The sequence below is a fragment of the Saccoglossus kowalevskii genome, chromosome 11 (genome assembly GCF_978046115.1).
Source record: "Saccoglossus kowalevskii chromosome 11, keSacKowa6.1, whole genome shotgun sequence".
Taxonomy (NCBI): Eukaryota; Metazoa; Hemichordata; class Enteropneusta; family Harrimaniidae; genus Saccoglossus; species Saccoglossus kowalevskii.
This window is the reverse complement of record NC_140651.1, coordinates 26,799,618-26,826,452: the sequence shown is the minus strand read 5'-3', so window position 1 is coordinate 26,826,452 and position 26,835 is coordinate 26,799,618. Positions and strand designations below refer to the sequence as shown.

The window sequence follows — 26,835 nt, the reverse complement described above, 5'->3', positions numbered from 1 at the left end:
GGTGCATCTATGCCAAGCATCATTGGTTCTGGCAATATGGTTGACTGCTGCCTCTATTGAGGCCCTCAAAATGACAAGCTCCCAAGGCAGCACTGGTCCAAACTAATTCCTTATATTTGGTCCCATTGAATCAAAATAGTTTTGCATGCCCCTGTTCAGTGAATATCCTTTCTCCATAAATACAACATTCTGGGTGATGTTAGCCATGTAAAAAAAGGGACACGTTATGATCAGCAAATTCTTGTATTGTTCATTGAGTGCCGGCTTAAAGCCAGAGACTGCAGCAGCAATTGGTAAATCAGAATAATGCAACTTATGTGGAAATTAAAAAAAATTTCACACCGTGCCCAAGGTTAGACATTCTTCCTTGCAAAAGAATGATACATCTGGGCCCATCAACAATACTGGATCATATGGTACAGGGTCTCCTTTACAATCTGGTTTGTCACCAGAAATACAGTACTGATGTTCCTACTTGTAATCTAATGGTGCTTTGACATGGTGTGGAATTTGCAACCCTACCTAATATCCCTGCCCTCTGCTCGACGAATGAATCAACAACAGGTGGCAGTAGTATAACAGTGGATCTACACTGAGGTTATTGTACCACCTCAGTCACCTCATATACTTATCTATCCCAAGAATTTTTCTATTTGGGCTACATTTTTGTCAGAAAATATAGAACTAAACTAAAGGGCACTGGACCCCACACATGATCTATTTTATTGACATATTGGATGATCCCATGTTTATACCAAGTTTGAAAGAATTCCATATACACGACCAAGATCTGGTTCCAGAATGATAGAAATATCTAATTTTTTTTTCAATGTATATACCAGTATATACATATTGATATATACCGGTATATCACAAGATGTTTGATGCATGTGTCCAGTTAGAATGTTTGCAGTCCTGGCATGTTAACAATGCAGCTGGAGATGCACGCTTGTACACATACACAGAGATCAATCCCAATCAGTTCCCATTTTTGAACAAAACAATGTGACTTAACAACCCACTATGTATGATGCTCATATCAAGTTTCTTGTTATCTGTCTTTACACTGCTGGGAAATTAGTGTAACCATGCCAACCACAATTAGTGTACACCATGAACCTGGGTCAAACTGTAAGCTCCTAATTTGTGCAACACATGAACAGTTGGTATTTAATTATTAGACATAAATCATAGAGATCAAAGCTTTATGCTTCAATCAAGTTTAAATTTTTAAACCAAACATTTTGTAGGATATAAACACAACACAATGTGGTATTGCAAGAAGCAGAAATAATATATTTTTGTCTCGTAGGTGTACAAACTTTATTATTTGCCCAATTAAAGAATCCAACACTGCAATTTCAAGTATTATAGAATTTTCTATAGTACTGAGCAATTTAATATATAGCATGCTTAAAAATAAACAATGCACCATCTTACTTATCATCTCACTCATTTGGAAAATATTGAGAGTTCAAATATTATAATTGTTGACAATATCCATAATGCTGACATGATCACATGCTTTACTACAAAGTGGCCAACACTGACAAGGGTACAGAAGAGAAACTTTATTTCTAGATTAAGTATAAATTTATAATCACACTATAATTCTTGTTATACTGTATGGTACCTTTGTGATACAGTTTTATAATATTTTTATTATTATTGTTATAACAAAATACATCATAGAGTCACGAAATAACTAGAAAACTAAAAAAGTGGTAATACAATTACTAAAAAGTCATAAATCATTGTTACGGGTACTGAAGCTATTGATACCATATACTTTCATTTCTCGGTATAGTATTTCCAAGTTTCCTACAATAAAAAAAATAATTGTTAAAATATCTATCAAAATACAAAGCTTGTATGTTATGCTAATTTATCTTAGTACAGGGCCTGATGGTTATCGGTAACAAGTCTTCCATTAGTAGTTAGTGTAGTGAGTTAGGTCAGGGAATTAATATTAATACCAGTAATACCCAGTCCTAATTATAGGTAACAAATGACTCATTGGTCATTAGTGCAGTGAGTCAAGTCAGGTTCTCTGGGATTAATAAAAACCCAGTCCTCATTAACAAATGTCAGAACAGAGCCTCAGGGATTAATAATAGTATAAGTAACAAAAGTCTGATTTGTACATGAAGTTAGTGCAGTGAGTCAGGTCAGGTTCCCTGGGTATAAAAATGCCAAGTCCTAGATATAGGTATTACAAAAGTCCCATTGTTATTTAGTGCAGTGAGTTATGTCAGGTTTCCTGGGATTAATAATACCCAGTCCTGGGTATAGATAACAAATGACCCATTGGTAGTTAGTGCTCTGAGTCAAGTCGGGTCCTCTGGAACAAGTATACCCAGTCCTAGTCATAGGTAACCTGTGTCCCATTGGTCATCAGTGCAATGATTCTGGCAAGGGCCTCAGGATTAGTTAACAACCTATCTACAATTAATTAAAGACGAGACAGTCTGATATTTTATATCATTTTACTCCATAGTATTTTATGTATTTATCAAGTCAAATAAAGTTTGAAATAGAATAGCAAAACAAGCAGCCTGTCGGCTGAGATAGCTCCGCTGTTAGCAAGGCACATTTCAATCAAAGAACTGAGGATATCATATAAGAAAATGAACAATATGTATAGTATGTATAGCAATCGGACTGTTTCAACAAGAAGTCGAAAATATCACTTTTTAACAAAAATGACAAAAATATTCATCAAAATTAAAGAATTTAAGATATCATTATGAAATGAACGAATCTGAGAGAGGTCCACATGTAGTACCTATATATGTAATATCAAAGCAAATTGGACTTGCGGTTTTTAACAAGAAGTCGAAAATGTCACTTTTTACCAAAAATGACAAAACTATTCACCAAAATTAGAGAATTGAAGATATCATCATGAAATGAACATTCTAAGAGAGGTCTATCCCAGGTACATACACACCAAGTATCAAATCATTCAGGCTTGTAGTTTTCAAGAAGAAGTCGAAAAAGTAAAACATTGACACGGACGACGGACGCCCACGGACGACGACGGACAAGTACTCATATGATAAGATACGCTCGACAAAGTCGACAGCGGAGCTAAAAATGTAAACAAAGTCATGCGATAACATACGACTTTGTGAGGAACTATGGTGTTTCAACATGAAGTGATGCAAAAGGTCAGACCGAAGTTTCATATTTTATCTTACATTTTGCCCTGATGTATCATATTTTCAAGAGTTTTTTAATATATGATCGGCAAAATACAGCAACATAATACCAGCTCTGTTGTAGATATGGCGACGTCATCTATCCTAGAAAAATCAACTATCAGAAAAAATGTTACGGTAAAAGTCGTTCATTTTTCTTTATTATACATTCTAGAACATTATTATAAAGATGGTTTATACATTTAAATAATCATTACTTTCCTAAAATATGGTCAATTTTGGCTATAAAATATATTATTTGGCAACTCAGCTTAAAACTCAATGTGTGTACTCGCCATTCGGCTAAATTTGGCAAAGCGTGAGCCACCAGCATAGCCATGACACACATTTTTGGGGGATTACCTGTAGGCAGATTGACACCTCCAAACAATAGTGTTGCCAGTCAGTTTTTTTCTTTGGCGATCTCGCCTGCAGTTGAATAATTTTTGCTTCAATTTATGTACAGTTTTATTTCCAAATCAGTATATCTTCCGGACGTATGCAGCATTTGTGATTTGTGAGACTTGTTTTGTCACATTGTTGCTGTTACGTGCAATGGGCAAATTATTAATATTCTAGTATTTGATATGGATTTAGAGCTGCAACACCCTTGAAAGAACTTCTCACAGTGTCACATCACTGTACCATGACGCTTTAGAGGTCTGGAGAGAACACTGTTGTTATAAATGTAGGTAACAAATATCCAATTGGTTGTTAGTGCAGTGAGTCTGGTTAGGTTCCAGGGGAATAATAATACCTTATTATTAGTTTTATAGTTAGTGCAGTGAGTCGGGTCAGGTCCTCTGCGATTAATAATACCTATTCCTACCGGTCACTGCTAGCATAGTGGTTGTCGCATCAGACTCATGATTTGTAGACCCAACTTCAAATCCTACTTAGGCTGAACATCGACCCCTAACCTGGGTAAGTGAGTGTACCAAGACTCAATGGGAAGGCCAATTCCACTGACTAAGATTTATTCACTAACGAATGCGACTTTGGGGGAACCTTGGTTAACGTCTACAGGTGCTTGTGCTTTTTACCTCTCCTGTTTTCAAGCAACGTGCAAGTTATTTTTAAAAATTGTATGGTTATATTGTTCAGTTCAATTTTCAATCCCACAATTCTTTGCGAAATCCATTATGGAGTTAACACATTTCTTCTCTATAGGAAGCCATTGTCCCATTGATCATCATTTCAGTGAGTCAGGCCAAGGTAGCTAGATACAAATAGATTGCATGGCAAACTTTTTATTTTCAAAGGATTTTTTAGTAATATTCTTTATTCACTTATGGTACATGTATAAAGGATAGTTTAAACATTCATCTATCACAGCAAGTATTTGGAAATGAAATAAGGAAAGCATTTCTGTGAATTCATGGCGTCCCAAAATTCAGTAGGAATTCCAAGTGGTTACTCACATTCTGGAGCTACCGGTACATTTATATCCACAATGCAGCAATAATAAAGATGGTTTTGTATTGTAAAACTTATTAAACAAATTAAAATGTAATACAAAGATTGAAATAACCATGAATGGTTGTTATTAGTGAGATTAATAACAAGTGTATAATGAGATTAATAAATTGTATGTCTTTTCTAACTGACTATAGTATTGCCTAGGCTGTTTTATTGACTATTGACACACCTTTGTCATTACCGCAAGTGTATAATATATTATACAAATTGTTCTATCTCGTCATGTTATAGAGAAAAAATACGATAAAATGAGAAAGTGACTGACATGTTTTGTACAAGAATACCATTCAGGTTATGGATATGAATTACTAATATCAAGACCTCATTAATTACTGTAAATCTTGCGTATTAAAACATTTTAATTTCAAGAAAATAAATAGCTGCTAAAATATGGATTTTCCAGAATGGATGCTACAACTTGACAATACCAGCGAATTCTGGAAAGTCGCGATACACGGAATATTTTACAGATATGCATTTCAAATGGAAGAAACACAAAACGAAAAATAGCATGGATGTGATCTTTATTTTTTTTTAAATTATCGCTCGGTGGCTCTGTTGTTGTCCGCCTGCTCAACGTCCGCATATAGATTATTTAAATTCAAGCTGGACATGTACATGAAGTTTAAACTATCACTTTCTGGATCAGATGAACTATATACATGTCTATAAATTACTGTTTTGAGAAATCGATGCACATTCGAAATTGTAATTGAACACAACATGAATCAACTGGACGACTCGAGACGCCGCAGCAGTCTGAGGAGGCACACTAAACAAGTCATAGTGCGATAGCTAGCTAGTAAATATCAATATTAGTATTGAATCGTTATATACTTACCTAGCAGCTTCGCCGAACAGTTGCACTAATACCATTTCAATCGGCGACGGATATGCTATGCAATTGATTTTTAAAAGTACGACAATTGAATTGAGCTCCGTGATATGGCTGTTAGGACAGCTGATTGTAATACCCCCTAAGTTAGCGTTGCTGTGTCTGCGTCAAAAAGATGACAATTCGGTCGGAAAAGATGCGCAAGCAAAGAAAACCTAAATTAAACATAACAAATTACTCCAAATTATACACAAACTGTCCAGAATTATTCAGAATTATAAGATTTATTGATCTTTGAAGAAAAATTATAACAAAAAGCAAGAGAACGTTGGTTTTAATTTTCGCGGGTACCAAAAAAGTGGCAAATACCAAAATAGTGGCTTAACAGACGTCTCCGATGAGAAATAGGTCACAAACACACTCAATTAAAATATAGTTTTCTACCGATGTTAGCAATGAAAAAGACCGAGAACAAAACGATAATTATTATTGTTAACTCAACGAACATTGATTGAAAAACTTTATAATTATATTGTGGCTAATGTGTCATCAGCTATACGAGATTTGAGTATTTTATATTGCAATTCCATCCATTGAATGCGCCCTCTGTCATCGAAGAATTAAAACAAATTCTGAGTGCTCTGGAAAATGGCACGAAACGAAAATTTGTCGTTTATAGGGCGATCGTCTCTGAATCGCGCGAAACGTTGTTTGTCAATAACAGCTCGTTTTTACGACATATCAATGATCAATGAATATGTTATTTTTGACACAACAGTTGAGAAAGTACTGCAGTATGAATTGTACCCGCTGAAGATAGCTCAGATGAAGAGATATAGTGTCAGTTCCAGTGACGGTGTTCACATATTCTCGGTAATCTGACCCAAAATACATTTACATATGCACTGACACACATCCCCGACACAGTGAAATTATTCAATTTTAAGCATTCCTCATATGAATTCCCCAAAGTTAAGATGACATTCTACATAAGGTTGCATTACACGAACGGACCAGTGAGAGCGCAAATCATATTTTTCGCGAAATGAGCACGTTCATTAGAACTACACTAACACGCGCTAGTCATTTTGAGTTAATCAATACACAAAATATAGCTGTCGCATAAACTAATGAATTATAAACAGAATATTCTGAAATATATTGCATTCATTGTACCATTATACCGGGCCACGAAAGCAGGTTTATTTGACTATCTATCACGCTAACTCAGTAACACTGTAATTAACAATGCGTGATTTCCGTTGATTTAATTACACGTAAAAGAATGACGAACTTTAGGTTTCATGTCAAATTATGTTCAACTTGGTGTCTACGTGTATGATAAATATATATATATATCTTTACGCACATGTGATGCCAACCAACGTCAGTAAAATAACAATCACTTGAAATGATTACAATAATCTAAATGATAAAAGCAGGGAACATTGTGATATTTAGAGATCCGCATTTGACTGTCAAGCTCGTCGTATATGGAGGGAATTAGTTCGGTAAGTTTTAAAGACTGACCGAAACGCATGATGAAAGGCGACATAACACGACAGTAGCTGTAATGTTACATGGTTTTGAATTTTACTCAGAAGGAGTATTTTGGGTGGTTACAAGCACCGAGTCAGATTTGATCTTATGTCGTAGGCCGTTATGAGCATTTAGGTTATGGTCAACTCAATTTACTGTTGTTGACTCTAGATCAATTATTACCATGACTAGACTAGTGTATTTGCTTAGGTAAGATGGGGTACGGTCGGATAACAATATACATGTTTTGATTTTTGTCTTTATCCTAGAAAGTCTGTAAAAACGGTTCAATTTCGTCCGCGGGGTGGGGGTGGGGATGGCCTCGTAAATGTTTCTTAGTTAATCACAACGCCGGAAACCAGGAAAGCCAGCGAATACATTGTCCGAGCTAGAAATCAACCCCGCCCGCCCCATTATCGCACTGAAATCGGCAGATGGCACTGTAACCCAAAATCATCTATTAATGATATTGTGATTGTATTCAGAAAAAAAACAATTGTAAAGGATGTGCGGCGAAATTTGTATTCAAGAATACTTAAGTTTGAACCTTAACCTTTTAGTTGATGTATAAATAGAACTGCTGGTGAACTTGATGTTGTTTATTGAGCTAGGATAATCGATATATAAGATTAATAGGGGCTGTTGCTAGGGCGTATAGATTTGTTATAATACATATCAGTAGCGATCAAATAAACACATTGTCAAAAATGATATGATATACTATACATCGCAGTGAAAAGTGGTGTACCGCATATGTAACACAATCATGTCTACAAAGAGATGTTTTTGAGGAAAATTATCAGTTATATTCGTATTATTTTGTGTCTACGAGCAAGTCAAGCAGATAATGACAAAGAAAACAAGCAAATTTAATGACTTTTTTTCTAATTCTAGGCAACAGTTTGGTATATCGGTGTAACACAATGAAAACTTGGCATATCTTTCTGGCTTTATTTGTAAATGCGTTGGCGATACACGACTTTCAAGATCTCCGTCAACCCACAGAAATCATCTCTCAAAATGGCGCCCTAAATTTCACCTTCACTGTTGATGTATTTCGATACATAGGACAGGTTAATTACACAACCAGAGCATACTACTACCACGGGGTTGGTTCGATACCTGGACCAACATGGCGCGTAAAAGCCGGTGATACTATCACGTTTACTTTGAAGAACGCACTGCCCCCGGGGCAGTCGACAGAGTATGAACACAATACTATGCATTCACCTGACACCACAAATATGCACACTCATGGACTTCACGTTGATCCGTACGAAGATGATGTCTTTATAGAAGTACATCCTGAAGAGCAACACGTCTACACATATGTCCTGCCAGATAACCACGCACCAGGGATGCACTGGTACCACGCCCATCATCATGGTGCGACAGCCTTTCAAGTTATTGGTGGATTGGCTGGTGCAATAATCGTTGACCCCGTTGATGACTCTATCATACCACCAGACCTTTCAAATATGGACGAAATTGTCATGATTCTTCAACATATGAAGTTTGACAGCGATCCTGGAAATGGGTGTCCAAATTCTGAAAACTTCGTCAATGCATTTCGACCTTACTCTTACTTGGAAATATCGGATGAAATTGGGGATACCCTCGATGTCAACCCATCATTGGCGAATACGTCGCTGGCTGACTTTTACGTTGTCAATGGTCAATATCAGCCCAGAATACAGATGCGACCAGGCGAAAAGAAAGTGTTTCGTCTCTTGCATGCTGCTGGTACTCACACATTAGAGATCGAAATACCAGGATGTAACATTTACCGTATATCACGCGATGGAGTTTACCGATCAGAACCAACGGATGCTGTTGACGTAATTGTGCTCATCCAGGCGAGTCGGGCAGACATCATCGTTGACTGTCCACGACCGGGTACATTTAATTTGAAGTCAACGATAGACCCATCCAGAGACAATATTGTTAGCAGCAATGTGTTACGTTACTTTCAAGACCCGATACTAACAATTGAAGTATCAGGTGATGAGCTCATAATGCCTTTACCGTCACAACTCCCACCGCTGCCATCATACCTGTCTGATTTGCAGAACGTTTCTCGACAGGACATTGCTGGTCAATACCGAGTTGACTTTGGACAGCTTCGAGGACCTGAAACTTGTAACTTTGGCATAAATGGAATGCTATTTTGTGGTCCTGACGTGTATGACCATATTATGACGCTGGACACCATAGAGGAATGGATTATTAAAGACGCGGCACCGGAAAGTCATCCTTTTCATCTACACGTGAATCATTTCCAGGTCATCTCAACAACCTACCAGGATGACCCGAATCAGATTGTATTCGAAATTGGTGAGTGGAGAGACACTTTAGCTGCGAGAAACGTTACCACGATTCGCTTTCGAACTGACACTTTTCCCGGAGTGGTTGTTCTTCATTGTCATTATTTGCGTCATGAAGATCTCGGCATGATGCAAGTCACGTACATTGAATCATCACCTGAAACAGATACAGGAGACCATGGTACTGGTAGTATTGGTCAGGAAGCAGAACCCAACAGAGGTGGTATCAAACATAGTGAATCTATTGAGCTCCACGAATCAGATATGAATTCGTCGGGCCAGTTCAAATCATCAACATATGTGTTTTTCACTACTGTAATGATAGTTGTACTATCTATAATTTGAGTAACAGCAAAACATATTAAATCAATTAAAGTTAGCCATTCGATTGAGTAGACAAAAACTCATATGTATAAAGATTCCACAAATAAAGTAAACCTAGTCTTGTAGCGTCGCATTTTGCTGTTTTGTCCTTTTTGTTGTTATGGTGCTGTTATTGGTGGTGGTGGTGGCAGAGGCGGCGGCACGAAATCTTGCATGGGAGGGGGCGAGATCTCCTCACCAACCTCGCGCCAAAGACCTTACTAGGGGATCCGAGGGCATGCTCCCCCTCAAAAAGTTTGAAATCTAGATCCTGTGAAACTCTATTTCCTGCATTTTGAGGGGAAAATTTTGCTGACACAAAGGGTTTCAGCTTGATTTTGGAGGGGCGACGCCCCCGATAATTTTTTCGAGGGGTCAATCGCCCCCTCTGTCCCCCTGTGCCACCACCACTAGGTGGTTGTTTCCGGCAGTAAAACGCTTGTTACCCTGATGTTCAAACTCACTTATTGATATGAGAATATTGTCTTGATTCAAATATCTGAGCGCAAAATGAATAATTGAAGAACACAAATAGTTTCAAATTTTCTGTCAACTATCAGTCATTCACAGCATTTCACAAAAAGCCAACACGTCTGAGTACGAGAATTTCCGTTGTGACGTCACAAAGGGACATTGCTACACAATGTAGACTTGGTAGTTGGACTGTGACACGGTTCCTGGGAGCGCCCAAAATTTAAATTTATTGTCTATTGCCTCTTAAATAATCTAAAATAAACTTCCACTACTTTCTTAACAAATCTTGGACGACAAATATTACATTGTATCATTAGAACAGTAACAACTTGATTCATTTACGGGAGTTCGGACCCATTTCTCGTATATTAATTTGTCGATCTGACATCGTGGTTTATAATTGTATATTTTGAGTTTGCTCTCTGTTGTATACATACAAATCAACGTAGAAATCAGCTATAACAAAAGAAATAGAGGAAGAAAAATATGTGTCGTACAATTAAATGTTCCACAGCACGTATTGTCTGGTTACGATTACTCGGTGATCACAGGTACCTTCATTCGTTTCAAACCTTCCTGACAAACAAACTTCAACTTCACAAGTTAAATAATTTAAAATTACAAAATTACGCATTTTATACCATGATCATTTAATATATTTGCTTGCAATATTTAAGCACAGACAACGTATATAGGAATCATTACCCCGTCCGCGTACTCAAGACATTTGGAGCGTCTGTTTATTTGCATAAATTATCTTGCCCAATGCTAACATCAGTGTATAGAGGAATATGGTTATTTTATCAGCTATCTATATATTTGCTGATTTGAGGGCCGCATTGATCTCTAGATATGGGCGAAACCAACCTGATTAAAATCTTAATATGTATTGTGCTGCGTGTATTTTTTTAAAGGGCGGTAGTCGTCGCGCTGCGCAAGTGCGACATTTGTGTTAATAAACATAGATTTTTCCACAATCCAATGCGCTCTACTAATGGAAATCACAAGTATGAGGTTTGACCTGGGCGCGACTTACACTAATTACCGCCGATGACTCCTTCGATACCTTCCAATCACTGAAAAATACCTAATTAAAGCTTCGTCGCAGTTTGTACTCGTTGATCTGCGCAACAGTCAACGGTCGCCATCTTTGTTTATATGAGACCCATATATCTCGCACATGATTGGCGCGACGACTGCCGCCCTTTAATTTTAATAGTACTATATTTTTCAATAATTTTGTAATTTGTTATTATTATATGCATCTTATTTTGTATTATTGTATTTATTAAATACATTTGAACCGGAGATTTCAACGCGATACTCTCTCACTAGTTTAGCCGTAGTGTGAATGGTGACGTCCCCGATGAGAAACAGACTATCTACCAATGTTAGCAATGAAAAAGACCGAAAAAACAATAGTTATTATTGTTAACTCAACGAACATTGATCCATAAATTTTGTAATTATATTGTGACTAAAGTGTCATCAGCTATACGAGATTTGAGTATTATCTATTGCAATTCCATCCGGCATTGAATGCGCCCTCTGTTGTCGCAGAATTAAAAAAACAAATTCTGAGTGTTCTGGAAAATGGCACGAGACGAAAATTTGTCATTTATAGGGCGAATGTCTCTGAATCGCGCGAAACGTTGTTTGTCAATAGCAGCTCGTTTTTACGACATATCAATGAAAGTTTATTTTGGCACAACACTTGGAAAAGTACTGCAGTATTAATTGTACCCAATGACAGTAGCATAGACGGAGAGATATAGTGTCATTTCCAATAACGGTGGTCACACATTCTCGGTAATCTGATACAAAATACATTTACATATGCACTGACACACATCCCTGGCACAGTGAAATTATTCAATTTTAAGCCTTCCTCATTAATTCACCAAAGTTAAGATGACATTTCACATACGGTTGCATTACACAAACGGACCAGTGGGGGCGCTATTTCATATTTTTCGCGAAATGAGCACGTTTATTTGAAATACACCAACACGCGCAAATCATCTTGAGTTAATCAATACACAAAATATAGTTGTCGCATAAACTAATGAATTATAAACAAATTATTTTGAAATATATTTCATTCATTGTACCATTATACCGGATCACGAAAGCAGGTTTATTTGACTATCTATCACGCTAACTCAGTAACACTGTAATTAACAATGCGTGATTTCCGTTAATTACATTACAAGTAAAACAACGACTTAACTTTAAATTTCATGTCAAATTATGTTCAACTTGGTATATCAGTTCTTTACTTTTTACGTAAAACGACAGCGAATTTGTGATTTTCCTTTATTTTCACTGGGACTGTCAAATGGAAAACTTTGAATGTTTTCTCCTTTGATGCCAACATAAATGGTGTACACACAATGAGAACCCTGTCCATCCGATAAAATGATTATGACGGAAATGTGCAGTGGAAGTGCATGAGGGTTCCTTGTATCTTCCTTCCAGTGCAACGTCCTCAGAATGTCCCAGAATGAGAATTTCAGTTGTAATACATATAACACCCCAAGTTACAAAATTGTGAAATTATATGAAAAACCCGGATAGTTTGAACCAGGAAAACTACCAAAGACACAAAAACAAACCTCAAATAAACCTCATCAAATGAAGAAAGAGCACGCAAAACCACTACTCTTCAAGCTAGTTGTTTCTACTATCCTATTTCACTATTTGTCCACAAATTATTTCTTTAACCATATCTTACTCTGCTGTTGTAATAGTGCATTGATGGTTGTACCACGATATGCCTAAGGCAATACCAAATGACAACATTAATTTACCTTCAGCATCCAACCACATATGTTGGAGAACTCCATTCTTGAAGTGCAAATGATTCCATTCCCTCAACAGAAATGTAAACCTGACAATCTCACCATTACTCTCCTGGTGGACGGGCTTGTGTTCCCTCCCAACACTAAACTATAGTCCATCAAATACTAGTTCACTCTTTTTCAGTTCTTTCGTACAACCCTGTAGTCAAATCATTGAGTGACTTGGTAATAACTCTTTACAAAGCAACGGTAATATCCTGTTTTGTTTTCATCGGGGCCATTGGCAGGCACAGACCAGACCCTTGGGTATTTAGTATTCCCTGGTCTGCATGTCGTCTTTTGAAACAACATGGCCAAGATATTTAATCTTCTCGTAGAACTCGCAGTTCTTACCTACCTTGACCTTCAAACCCGCCTTTACCAACCACTCAAACACCTGCAGAAGCCTACAGTATTATTCAAAGATATCTGAATACAGAAATTCTGGTTTACTGTGTACAGATTACAGAAGACTCAACTTAGCCATGCTGGACCGTAAGAACCGCCATAACTCAACAAAATGCGAATAGCAATAATACATTCATGTCATAGTTCACTTAGTCAAAACTGAACGAAGAGTACAATCTTTCCTCATCCTCTTTCCTTTTAATGAGGAACACGAACAAAAAGCGATTAAAAGAGTGAGTAATAATTTGATCACAGAAAATTATACTGTTTTGTTCTAGCAGACTATCAATATATTATCCTTAGAACTGTAATCATATTTAAAACAACAAACTAATATGCTGAAACTAACCGATGTAGTCACGTGATTGTGTAAACAAGGTTGTCGTTACGCGATTCTACCCAAGCAGGAGTCATCACGAAGCATTCATTCCAAGATACATAATAACATTACACAACGCTTAGATAATCCTAACCACCTCGTTCACAGACCCAATCTCTTGAGTTAGTATTTCTAGAAATATACGATTGCCTCACAATATTTTTGTGATTGCATACTGTATATGCGTTGTATACGTCACACAGAACTCATATGATTTTACTAGTTATAAAACCCAGGTTTCTTTGCGGCAACTGATGGGTAATACAAGAAAGACGCAGTTGAATTGAGGCATATAAACAATGCATAATTTTATACGTCGAAAAAATCTATCATTAAACAAGCTGCTCAATGATTGTCTGACTGTTAGGTAATATGGTTGGATAGTCAATCAGGCATAGTTTCGCATTGAATCAAACATTGCGATAAACTAATAGTGGTATTCAGAAGCGAAAAAATGCATCAATCGGTGCTTTCCTTCCGCTACAAAGAACCAATGAATGTCATTATTGAAGCAGGCGATTGGTGCCATTCTGTGAAACACGCGCTGATCGGTCATTCACTTTCATGACGGTAATGGGATGTTCAAATTTTCTGCGAGACCACGATGATTTGTGTACAGATAATTGTGACAAATACATACAACTGAGACTTTAGAACATGTCCATATTTGGAGAAGTATAAACCTTCTGAGAGCTGTGGTCATGATTGGCGAACTATGCTGTCGGTAATCATCTCAGTTACGACAATCAAATGCTACAGACCACTTTAATATATGATTCATCGCTGGAACAACGTAGCTGAATTATTTGCACATACACTATATACTTGTTTTGTACGCATTGTTTGGGTGGGATTTTAGCTGCAATTATCTTTATCAGTTCAAGTCGTGATACTCGATGATCGGTTAATAGTAAATGTTTTGCAAATGTGAACACGAATATAACATGGTATTGCTACTAAGGGCGGATGATTAAGTAAGCCATACAGTTAACTCAATACCATATATACCTATTTTGATCACATAAGCAATACTTTTATTTTGTGGTAACAATAACTACACATGGCTGTAAGCAACTAATGTGTTCTGACGTCAAGATATCGAGTGTGTAGTATTTAATGATGAATGTTTGTAATACAATGTAGCTGTGAATATCTACCTTTAGTTTCAAGTTTCGAACCATTTTAGCTAATCGACCAATCGTCACATGCTGTAAATGTAAATATAGATGATGATTGTCATACTTTAATGATAACCTAAATTCCATTTAGTAATAATTATTGATTACTTTTAAGGTCATTAATTTTAACTTTAAGAGCTAAACAAATTCACGCTTTATTTCAAAGTTGATGGATTAAAGTTCAATGTTAATGAATCTGTGTTTCAATAGTTCTAGCGTCATACGATATTATCATTATCCAACGCATAGTGGTTTCTATTCAAAGAACACATGGCCTAGTTTTTCATGCATGTTAGGAATGCTAACTTTATGAACACTTGAACAGTATCCAAGAAATAAGGTCGTTTTGTCATTTCTATGCTAAGTTTAGTCATGAATTTACCGATTAATATACTCCATGTTATGATTTCCAATTATTTCATGAACACTCTGACTTCGGCTGGGGATATGTTCATGATCCACACGATGCATGTACGCAGAAAAAAAAAATAGCTTGGCTCCATGTATATGGATGAAACCATTATATAACTGTTTTTGTTCCAGTGGCAATTACTGGTTGCACATGTTTAGGTTTATTGCTTACTGTGAGTCAAAGAACACACAGAGCAGTATTATTTGACTAAGCAGGTCAGGTGCCGAAATATAAGAGTTCACTGTTCTTATAAGTTGTATATTACTATTCTTGGATGTCCTACCTACCTAAATCCATTTTAATTGAATTGTTCTAATCATTATTTAATCATTTAACCAGTTTTATTACCATAATATCATACAATAAGTTGGTTCTTGGACTAGATTAGTTCAGACGAACTATTTTCCTTGGACCAAAACAGAAAATTTCAAACATCCTTTTTTTCTTCATTCTCACATTGTTTGTTTTCTGTTGTTGTATAATTTCTGGTGAAATAAATCAAATCAAATCAAATCAAATCAAAATGTTCTGTTGTTATTCTGAACATGATCACTAGCATGAACAGATACCAAAATACAATATGGCTGTTGTGGAAATACGTTGGGTCTTTATCAATATTTATGACAAAACGTTATTTTGATACAGCAACTTTTTCACATTCACCTCTGTAACCAATCTGGTAGTTAAAGAGCAAAACACTTTTCACTATTGTGAGCGTTGTGTTATGAGTGTGATTTTCCAATATAAATACATTTGCTAATGAAGAGTCAGCATCCAAACCAATAATATGAAAATAGATAGTGTATTGATAACAGGCAACTCAGAAGCGCTATATACTGCTGTGATTGAAGTCATATAAATGCTAAAAGTATGATTGTGTTTTTTTTTCAGAAATCTTTTTGAGATATGGTGCCACAACACTAACACACTATGGTTCTGTTTACTAGACAACTAATATATGGGACACCCCAGGATGAAATGACATTCGATGTCAGAAGCAGACCTTACAATGTCTATTATACATTTGTGGTTTGCTCTGCAGCTTCGATTGAGACACAAATATTCTTCAGCGTATACTCTATTATCAGTGCGAGGATGTCATTAGAATGTTTTGATTTTCAATATGTTTGTAGTCTTACGCACTTGGACGCTGTATGACATTATTTCACGTGGGAATATGGACTGAAACATATTATATAATGTGAATGATGGCGTACTTTTTGTTTCCTTGCATTATTAAAAAAGTGTCATAAAATACATTTTTTTTCTTCGTTATTGTGTTCTATAGAGTTGCTATAAAAATAACTATTTTTGAAAAATATTAAGAGGTGTTTCTCAAAATACATTACTGTAACGCATAACAAATATGACGCATTAGGACAAATGCTCCATGATATTACACACTAAACCAATTGTCATTGGCATACGATTCATGGCCAACAAAATTATAAGTAGGCATCTTTTACCTTAATAGCAAACATGTCCCTCTTATTACACTGTGTCTGATGAGTAGTTTGGCCATTGTGAATATAATAAATGTCTTGCCTCATTGCATAACGTATTTGCGATTCATTGTACTCTCATTCAGTTGATACAGTATATTTTTAAGAATACAATGTACTAGTAGTTAACATTTGCCATTATGCTACTCATAACTTGCTACAGCGTATTAACATAAATCGTCATTGAAAGAATTACATATCTTGCCATTAAACCCGTAGAAATATATCATTCCCATATTTATTAAAAGACGTGTTTAATCATTAAATCAATTATGATAACTACTCTTCAGTTAGGACTTCATAACATATGTTTACTGGTCATCTCAATAAAAAGAACTTCCATAAGAACATAACACTGCTTACTATGTGATTGATAACATATCTGAACCTATCGGTATAGTCGGCATCCACAAATCAATACCATGATGTTGGTCACACTTATGGATAATTTTTGAGAATCGATATCACATACAAATATATCCACTTCTAATCCATGTGCTGTGTCGTTGAGTGTCATATAACTTAATAGTGGGTTTCTAAAAAAATAACTGGGAATATATTAGATTGTTGTCTTCATTCAAATTACAGCTAATTCACTAGTCGATGACACAGCACCTAGAGAACACACTTCATACTCTTAACTTGTGATTAGATTCACATACAATTTACGCTCACCGGTATACCCTATTCTGCCGTGCTGAGAATGTAAATTATCGAAAACTAAAAGTTCTCCTTTCTTCATTTGAAAACCAACCGACGATTGCCAGATGACGTCACGGATATGCTGCACTACCTCAGGCTCAATGTCACTGCCGTCGCCATAGCAACATGAGAAAGTCAGTTTGTTGTCAGGAAGATAATCCATCCCATCATTGACAGGATTTTCAAGCAAGTACGACGCATGATATGTCGTGGCTTGGTTGAACCATATCTTCTCACCTGAAAAGAAATAAAAATATACAAGTATACTGGGCATTCTTAGCAGTTTCCAGTTTTGGTACAAAATTATTTTTCTTTTCAATTATGTCAGTAATTGGGCGCTCACTCGAAATCCATTCATGACAATCATGAGCAGGAATTAGAACTGACTTGATCGGAAATATTAATTAAGCATCGTGTTGTTGCGAGAAAGTAAACGAACGTCTCATTCACAGTAGTTTTTGAAATAATAATACACATCAATTAACTATTTATTTTTCAGAATGCACTGTACTACAATACAGCTTGAAATAGCACATAATGATGTACATAATATACAAATACTTTTAAATTTTTATTTTTATTTCATATGTAGATGAAAGGGATAGATGAATTCAATTTGCAAGTTTGTCGATAATATTGATAGAGATCGTTTATGCGGGAATACGCGTAGGGGGTTACAAATGTGATTCATATCTTACAAGTCTTCGGATGTATTGTAAAAACTGGCAACGTAATCCAGTAGGATAAAGACCCATCATCGTCCCATTTATATTCATAATCGTGATCTGCCAAGAACTTTCTAATTATTGATTTGTCAGTTGTACCAAACACCTGGTTTTAAACAAAAATTATGATAGAACAAGTGATATTCTGACTAGTGAATGTGCGGGAAACGTTCAAGCCAGTTTATGCAGTAGTTTCGATGACACAATCAATATTCACTATCACAGATCTAGAGTATCAAAGCTTTCGAGTCAATCACGATCAGATATGTGTTTGCTCGTACATGGTCAGAAATGCCTTTCAGTCTGGCAGGTGTTAATTTAACAATACAGGACCAAAACTTCGGTGAATAAAAACACCACCCCCTTATATCGCATTTCATATGTGCATTTCGTCTGTCATTAATGCTCATATAAAAGCATAAGTTGTATATTTAAAAATAACCCCATACAACACCATTATGAAATAGGATGTACCAAACCGTACAATCACATATACACCATTATGAAATAGGATGTACAAACCCCGTACAGCAACATATACACCATTATGAAATAGGATGTACCAACCTTGTACAATCACACACACACCATCATGAAAGAGGATGTACCAACTACGAAGATGATGTAAGTTGCTGTTTCAGTTGTCATTATTGCAATTTAAAACTTAGATTGTAACTAATATTTGTTGACAAAAAAGAAAGAAAATATTAAAAATAATAAACCTTTCATCCAAAATACACCATTATGAAATAGGATGTACGAACCCCGTACAACCACATATACACCATTATGAAATAGGATGTACGAACCCCGTACAACCACATATACACCATTGTGAAATAGAATGTACCAACCCTGTACAACCACATATACACCATTATGAAATAGGATGTACCAACCCCGTACAACCACATATACACCATTATGAAATAGGATGTACGAACCTCGTACAACCACTTATACATCATTATGAAATAGAATGTACAAACCCCGTACAACCACATATACACCATTATGAAATAGGATGTACCAACCCCATACAGCCACATATACACCATTATGAAATAGAATGTACCAACCCCGTACAACCACATATAGACCATTATGAAATAGGATGTACCAACCCCGTACAACCACATATACACCATTATGAAATAGGATGTACCAACCCCGTACAACCACTTATACACCATTATGAAATAGGATGTACCAACCCCGTACAACCACAAATACACCATTATGAAATATGATGTACCAACCCCGTACAACCAGATATACACCATTATGAGATAGGATGTACGAACCCCGTACAACCACATATACACCATTATGAAATAGGATGTACCAACCTTGTACAATCACACACACACCATTATGAAATAGGATGTACCAACCCCGATACAACCACAAATACACCATTATGAAATATGATGTACCAACCCCGTACAACCAGATATACACCATTATGAAATAAAATGTACCAACTCTGTACAGCCACATATACACCATTATGAAATATGATGTACCAACCCGTACAACCACTTATACACCAGTATGAAATATGATGTACCAACCCCGTACAACCACTTATACACCATTATGAAATATGATGTACCAACCCCGTACAACCACTTATACACCATTATGAAATATGATGTACCAACCCTGTACAACCACTTATACACCGGTATGAAATATGATGTACCAACCCCGTACAACCACATACACCATTATGAAATATGATGTACCAACCCCGTACAACCATATATACACCATAATGAAATAGGATGTACCAACCCCGTACAACCACATATACACCATTATGAAATAGGATGTACCAACCCCGTACAACCACATATACACCATTATGAAATAGGATGTACGAACCCCGTACAACCACATATACAACATTATGAAATAGGATGCACCAACCCCGTACAACCACATATACACCATTATGAAATAGGATGTACGAACCCCGTACAACCACATACACCATTATGAAATATGATGTACCAACCCCATACAACTACTTATACACCATTATGAAATATGATGTAACAACCCCGTACAACCACATATACACCATTATGAAATAGGATGTACCAACCCCGTACAACTACTTATACACCATTATGAAATATGATGTACCAACCCCGTACAACCATATATACACCATTATGAAATAGGATGTACCAACCCCGTACAACCAGATATACACCATTATGAAATAGGATGTACCAACCCCGTACAACCACATATACACCATTATGAAATAGAATGTACCAACCCCGTACAACCACATATACACCATTATGAAATAGGATGTACCAACCTCGTACAACCACATATACACCATTATGAAATAGGATGTACCAACCCCGTACAACCACATATACACCATTATGAAATAGGATGTACGAACCCCGTACAACCACGTATACACCATTACGAAATAGAATGTACCAACCCCGTACAACCACATATACACCATTATGAAATAGAATGTAACAACCCCGTACAACCACATATACACCATTATGAAATAGGATGTACCAACCTTGTACAATCACACACACACCATTATGAAATAGGATGTACCAACCCCGATACAACCACAAATACACCATTATGAAATATGATGTACCAACCCCGTACAACCAGATATACACCATTATGAAATAAAATGTACCAACTCTGTACAGCCACATATACACCATTATGAAATATGATGTACCAACCCGTACAACCACTTATACACCAGTATGAAATATGATGTACCAACCCCGTACAACCACTTATACACCATTATGAAATATGATGTACCAACCCCGTACAACCACTTATACACCATTATGAAATATGATGTACCAACCCTGTACAACCACTTATACACCGGTATGAAATATGATGTACCAACCCCGTACAACCACATACACCATTATGAAATATGATGTACCAACCCCGTACAACCATATATACACCATAATGAAATAGGATGTACCAACCCCGTACAACCACATATACACCATTATGAAATAGGATGTACCAACCCCGTACAACCACATATACACCATTATGAAATAGGATGTACGAACCCCGTACAACCACATATACACCATTATGAAATAGGATGCACCAACCCCGTACAACCACATATACACCATTATGAAATAGGATGTACGAACCCCGTACAACCACATACACCATTATGAAATATGATGTACCAACCCCATACAACTACTTATACACCATTATGAAATATGATGTAACAACCCCGTACAACCACATATACACCATTATGAAATAGGATGTACCAACCCCGTACAACTACTTATACACCATTATGAAATATGATGTACCAACCCCGTACAACCATATATACACCATTATGAAATAGGATGTACCAACCCCGTACAACCAGATATACACCATTATGAAATAGGATGTACCAACCCCGTACAACCACATATACACCATTATGAAATAGAATGTACCAACCCCGTACAACCACATATACACCATTATGAAATAGGATGTACCAACCTCGTACAACCACATATACACCATTATGAAATAGGATGTACCAACCCCGTACAACCACATATACACCATTATGAAATAGGATGTACGAACCCCGTACAACCACGTATACACCATTACGAAATAGAATGTACCAACCCCGTACAACCACATATACACCATTATGAAATAGAATGTAACAACCCCGTACAACCACATATACACCATTATGAAATAGGATGTACCAACTCCGTACAACCACATATACACCATTATGAAATAGGATGTACCAACCCCGTACAACCACTTATACACCATTATGAAATAGGATGTACCAACCCCGTACAACCACAAATACACCATTATGAAATATGATGTACCAACCCCGTACAACCAGATATACACCATTATGAGATAGGATGTATGAACCCCGTACAACCAGATATACACCATTATGAAATAGAATGTACCAACCCCGTACAACCACATATACACCATTATGAAATAGGATGTACCAACCCCGTACAACCACAAATACACCATTATGAAATATGATGTACCAACCCCGTACAACCAGATATACACCATTATGAAATAAAATGTACCAACTCTGTACAGCCACATATACACCATTATGAAATATGATGTACCAACCCGTACAACCACTTATACACCAGTATGAAATATGATGTACCAACCCCGTACAACCACTTATACACCATTATGAAATATGATGTACCAACCCTGTACAACCACTTATACACCAGTATGAAATATGATGTACCAACCCCGTACAACCACATACACCATTATGAAATATGATGTACCAACCCTGTACAACCATATATACACCATTATGAAATAGGATGTACCAACCCCGTACAACCACATATACACCATTATGAAATAGGATGTACCAACCCCGTACAACCACATATACACCATTATGAAATAAGATGTACCAACCCCGTACAACCACATATACACCATTATGAAATAGGATGTACCAACCCCGTACAACAACATATACACCATTATGAAATAGGATTTCCAACCCCGTACAACCACATATACACCATTATGAAATAGGATGTACCAACCCCGTACAACCACATATACACCATTATGAAATAGGATGTACCAACCCCGTACAACCACATATACACCATTATGAAATAGGATGTACGAACCCCGTACAACCACATACACCATTATGAAATATGATGTACCAACCCCGTACAACTACTTATACACCATTATGAAATATGATGTAACAACCCCGTACAACCACATATACACCATTATGAAATAGGATGTACCAACCCCGTACAACCACATACACCATTATGAAATAGAATGTACCAACCCTGTACAACCACATATACACCATTATGAAATAGGATGTACCAACCCCGTACAACCACATATACACCATTATGAAATAGGATGTACGAACCCCGTACAACCACATACACCATTATGAAATATGATGTAACAACCCCGTACAACCATATATACACCATTATGAAATAGGATGTACGAACCCCGTACAACCACATATACACCATTATGAAATAGGATGTACCAACCCCGTACAACCACATACACCATTATGAAATAGAATGTACCAACCCTGTACAACCACATATACACCATTATGAAATAGGATGTACCAACCCCGTACAACCACATATACACCATTATGAAATAGGATGTACCAACCCCGTACAACCACATATACACCATTATGAAATAGGGTGTACGAACCCCGTACAACCACATACACCATTATGAAATATGATGTAACAACCCCGTACAACCACATATACACCATTATGAAATAGGATGTACGAACCCCGTACAACCACGTATACACCATTATGAAATAGGATGTACCAACCCCGTACAACCACATATACACCATTATGAAATAGGATGTACCAACCCCGTACAACCACATATACACCATTATGAAATAGGATGTACGAACCCCGTACAACAACATATACACCATTATGAAATAGGATTTCCAACCCCGTACAACCACATATACACCATTATGAAATAGGATGTACCAACCCCGTACAACCACATATACACCATTATGAAATAGGATGTACCAACCCCGTACAACCACATATACACCATTATGAAATAGGATGTACGAACCCCGTACAACCACATACACCATTATGAAATATGATGTACCAACCCCGTACAACTACTTATACACCATTATGAAATATGATGTAACAACCCCGTACAACCACATATACACCATTATGAAATAGGATGTACCAACCCCGTACAACCACATACACCATTATGAAATAGAATGTACCAACCCTGTACAACCACATATACACCATTATGAAATAGGATGTACCAACCCCGTACAACCACATATACACCATTATGAAATAGGATGTACCAACCCCGTACAACCACATATACACCATTATGAAATAGGATGTACGAACCCCGTACAACCACATACACCATTATGAAATATGATGTAACAACCCCGTACAACCACATATACACCATTATGAAATAGGATGTACCAACCCCGTACAACCACATACACCATTATGAAATAGAATGTACCAACCCTGTACAACCACATATACACCATTATGAAATAGGATGTACCAACCCCGTACAACCACATATACACCATTATGAAATAGGATGTACCAACCCCGTACAACCACATATACACCATTATGAAATAGGATGTACGAACCCCGTACAACCACATACGCCATTATGAAATATGATGTAACAACCCCGTACAACCATATATACACCATTATGAAATAGGATGTACGAACCCCGTACAACCACATATACACCATTATGAAATAGGATGTACCAACCCCGTACAACCACATACACCATTATGAAATAGAATGTACCAACCCTGTACAACCACATATACACCATTATGAAATAGGATGTACCAACCCCGTACAACCACATATACACCATTATGAAATAGGATGTACCAACCCCGTACAACCACATATACACCATTATGAAATAGGATGTACGAACCCCGTACAACCACATACACCATTATGAAATATGATGTAACAACCCCGTACAACCACATATACACCATTATGAAATAGGATGTACGAACCCCGTACAACCACGTATACACCATTATGAAATAGAATGTACCAACCCCGTACAACCACATATACACCATTATGAAATAGGATGTACCAACCCCGTACAACCACATATACACCATTATGAAATAGGATGTACCAACCCCGTACAACCACATATACACCATTATGAAATAGGATGTACGAACCCCGTACAACCACATATACACCATTATGAAATAGGATGTACGAACCCCGTACAACCACGTATACACCATTATGAAATATGATGTACCAACTCCGTACAATCACATATACACCATTATGAAATAGAATGTACCAACTCCGTACAATCACATATACACCATTATGAAATAGAATGTACCAACCCTGTACAGCAACATATACACCATTATGAAATAGAATGTACCAACCCTGTACAGCAACATATACACCATTATGAAATAGGATGTACCAACTACTACAATTACTGCACGGCAAAATTTGTTAATTAACAAAATAATACAGGAAAGACATGGGACATTGAATGACATTATTGGCAACAAACATAAAAAAAATAACAAAATCGTACGTAATTCTGGAGACACTGTAAACGCATTTAACAAGTTTTTGTTGATACTGGCCAAAATCTGGCTTCAAAAGTTGCAACTCTCCCCAAATAATTTCAGCATTACCTTAATAACCCTCTTGAACAAGAGAAAGTTGCATTGATGTTATATAGTCTTGACGCATAAAAGTCTTTTTGATGTGATACTTTACTCGCTAAGCTATTTAAAGAAGCTTTAATTTTTATTTCCAAGCCACTATCTTTTATTTATAAAATCGTCAAAGTCACTCCCATCCATTTAGATCCTACCCCTCTGTAGTGACATTCTAGAAAAAAATCAATAATCAATTACAACTTTACCTTGAGTAACATTTTGTTTGAACATCAATACGGCTTTCGTAAAAAAACTGCAGTACAAAACTTTCCCTAAATAACCTTGTGACCATTGGCCATCGACATAATTAATCACTTCATACTCATGTTTAAATTGAATAACTACGGTATACAGGGGTTTCACAACCTTTGGGTAAACAACTACCATGAAAATAGATTGCAATGTATTTCTTCAAATGGACTGACTTCTCAGCAACTTACAATAACTTGTGGTGTCCCCTAAGGTTCTGTCCTCGGCCCAACTCTTTCTATATTTCTTTCTCTTTCTTTCTATATTTCTCTTATATATGAATGACCTTCCAATTTCAACAGATTTCTTCAATTTTAGGTTGTTTGCAGATGATGCGAATCTATTTTATACTTGTTCATCAGGCGTTGATATTGATCTCTGAACAGTGAATAAGTAAACATTTGGACAAGGTAGCACGCTGGTGTGATTCCAATCGCTCAACGACAAATTGTTCAAAAAATAACTACATGATAATAAGTGGGTGTCTTCATCAAATCTTTTCCTGTGAACGAAGCTGAATCAGTTACATTTGTTGGCGTTGAAGTTGACAATCACATAGCCAAAATAAACAAGTTACTGAGGAGAAAAATCGTCATTTTTCTCAGGTTCCGGCGCTTTATTCACAGACACACTCTTACGTCTTTATAATACGGTGATCACATATGGTTTAGAAATCTGGGGAAATATATATTGTTCACATTTCACTACACAGAAAATGATCGCCAGAATTCTAACATTCTCCGATTTCACCGCCCCTCTGCACTAATTTTTAAGTAACTCAAAACTTCATTTATGACATTATCCATTGAAAAGCTCCCACTCCATGTATGTATAATTTAAACTACATTCATCACAATATCAACAAA

General features: G+C 36.6%; 1 protein-coding gene across 1 annotated transcript; it reads left to right on the top strand.

Moving 5' to 3' along the window:
- Positions 1–6,945: 6,945 nt before the first annotated feature.
- On the top strand, positions 6,946–9,834 carry LOC144358064 (uncharacterized). The gene is made up of 2 exons (XM_078012091.2): positions 6,946–7,025; positions 7,948–9,834. Exon 2 carries the CDS (start codon positions 7,977–7,979, stop codon positions 9,720–9,722), a length of 1,746 nt encoding a protein of 581 aa, XP_077868217.2. The 5' UTR covers positions 6,946–7,025; positions 7,948–7,976; the 3' UTR covers positions 9,723–9,834.
- Positions 9,835–26,835: the final 17,001 nt, after the last annotated feature.

Bases quoted from the DNA above. Each gene is read 5' to 3' on its own strand.
- LOC144358064 (XM_078012091.2), top strand. From the start codon at position 7,977: ATGAAAACTTGGCATATCTTTCTGGCTTTATTTGTAAATGCGTTGGCG.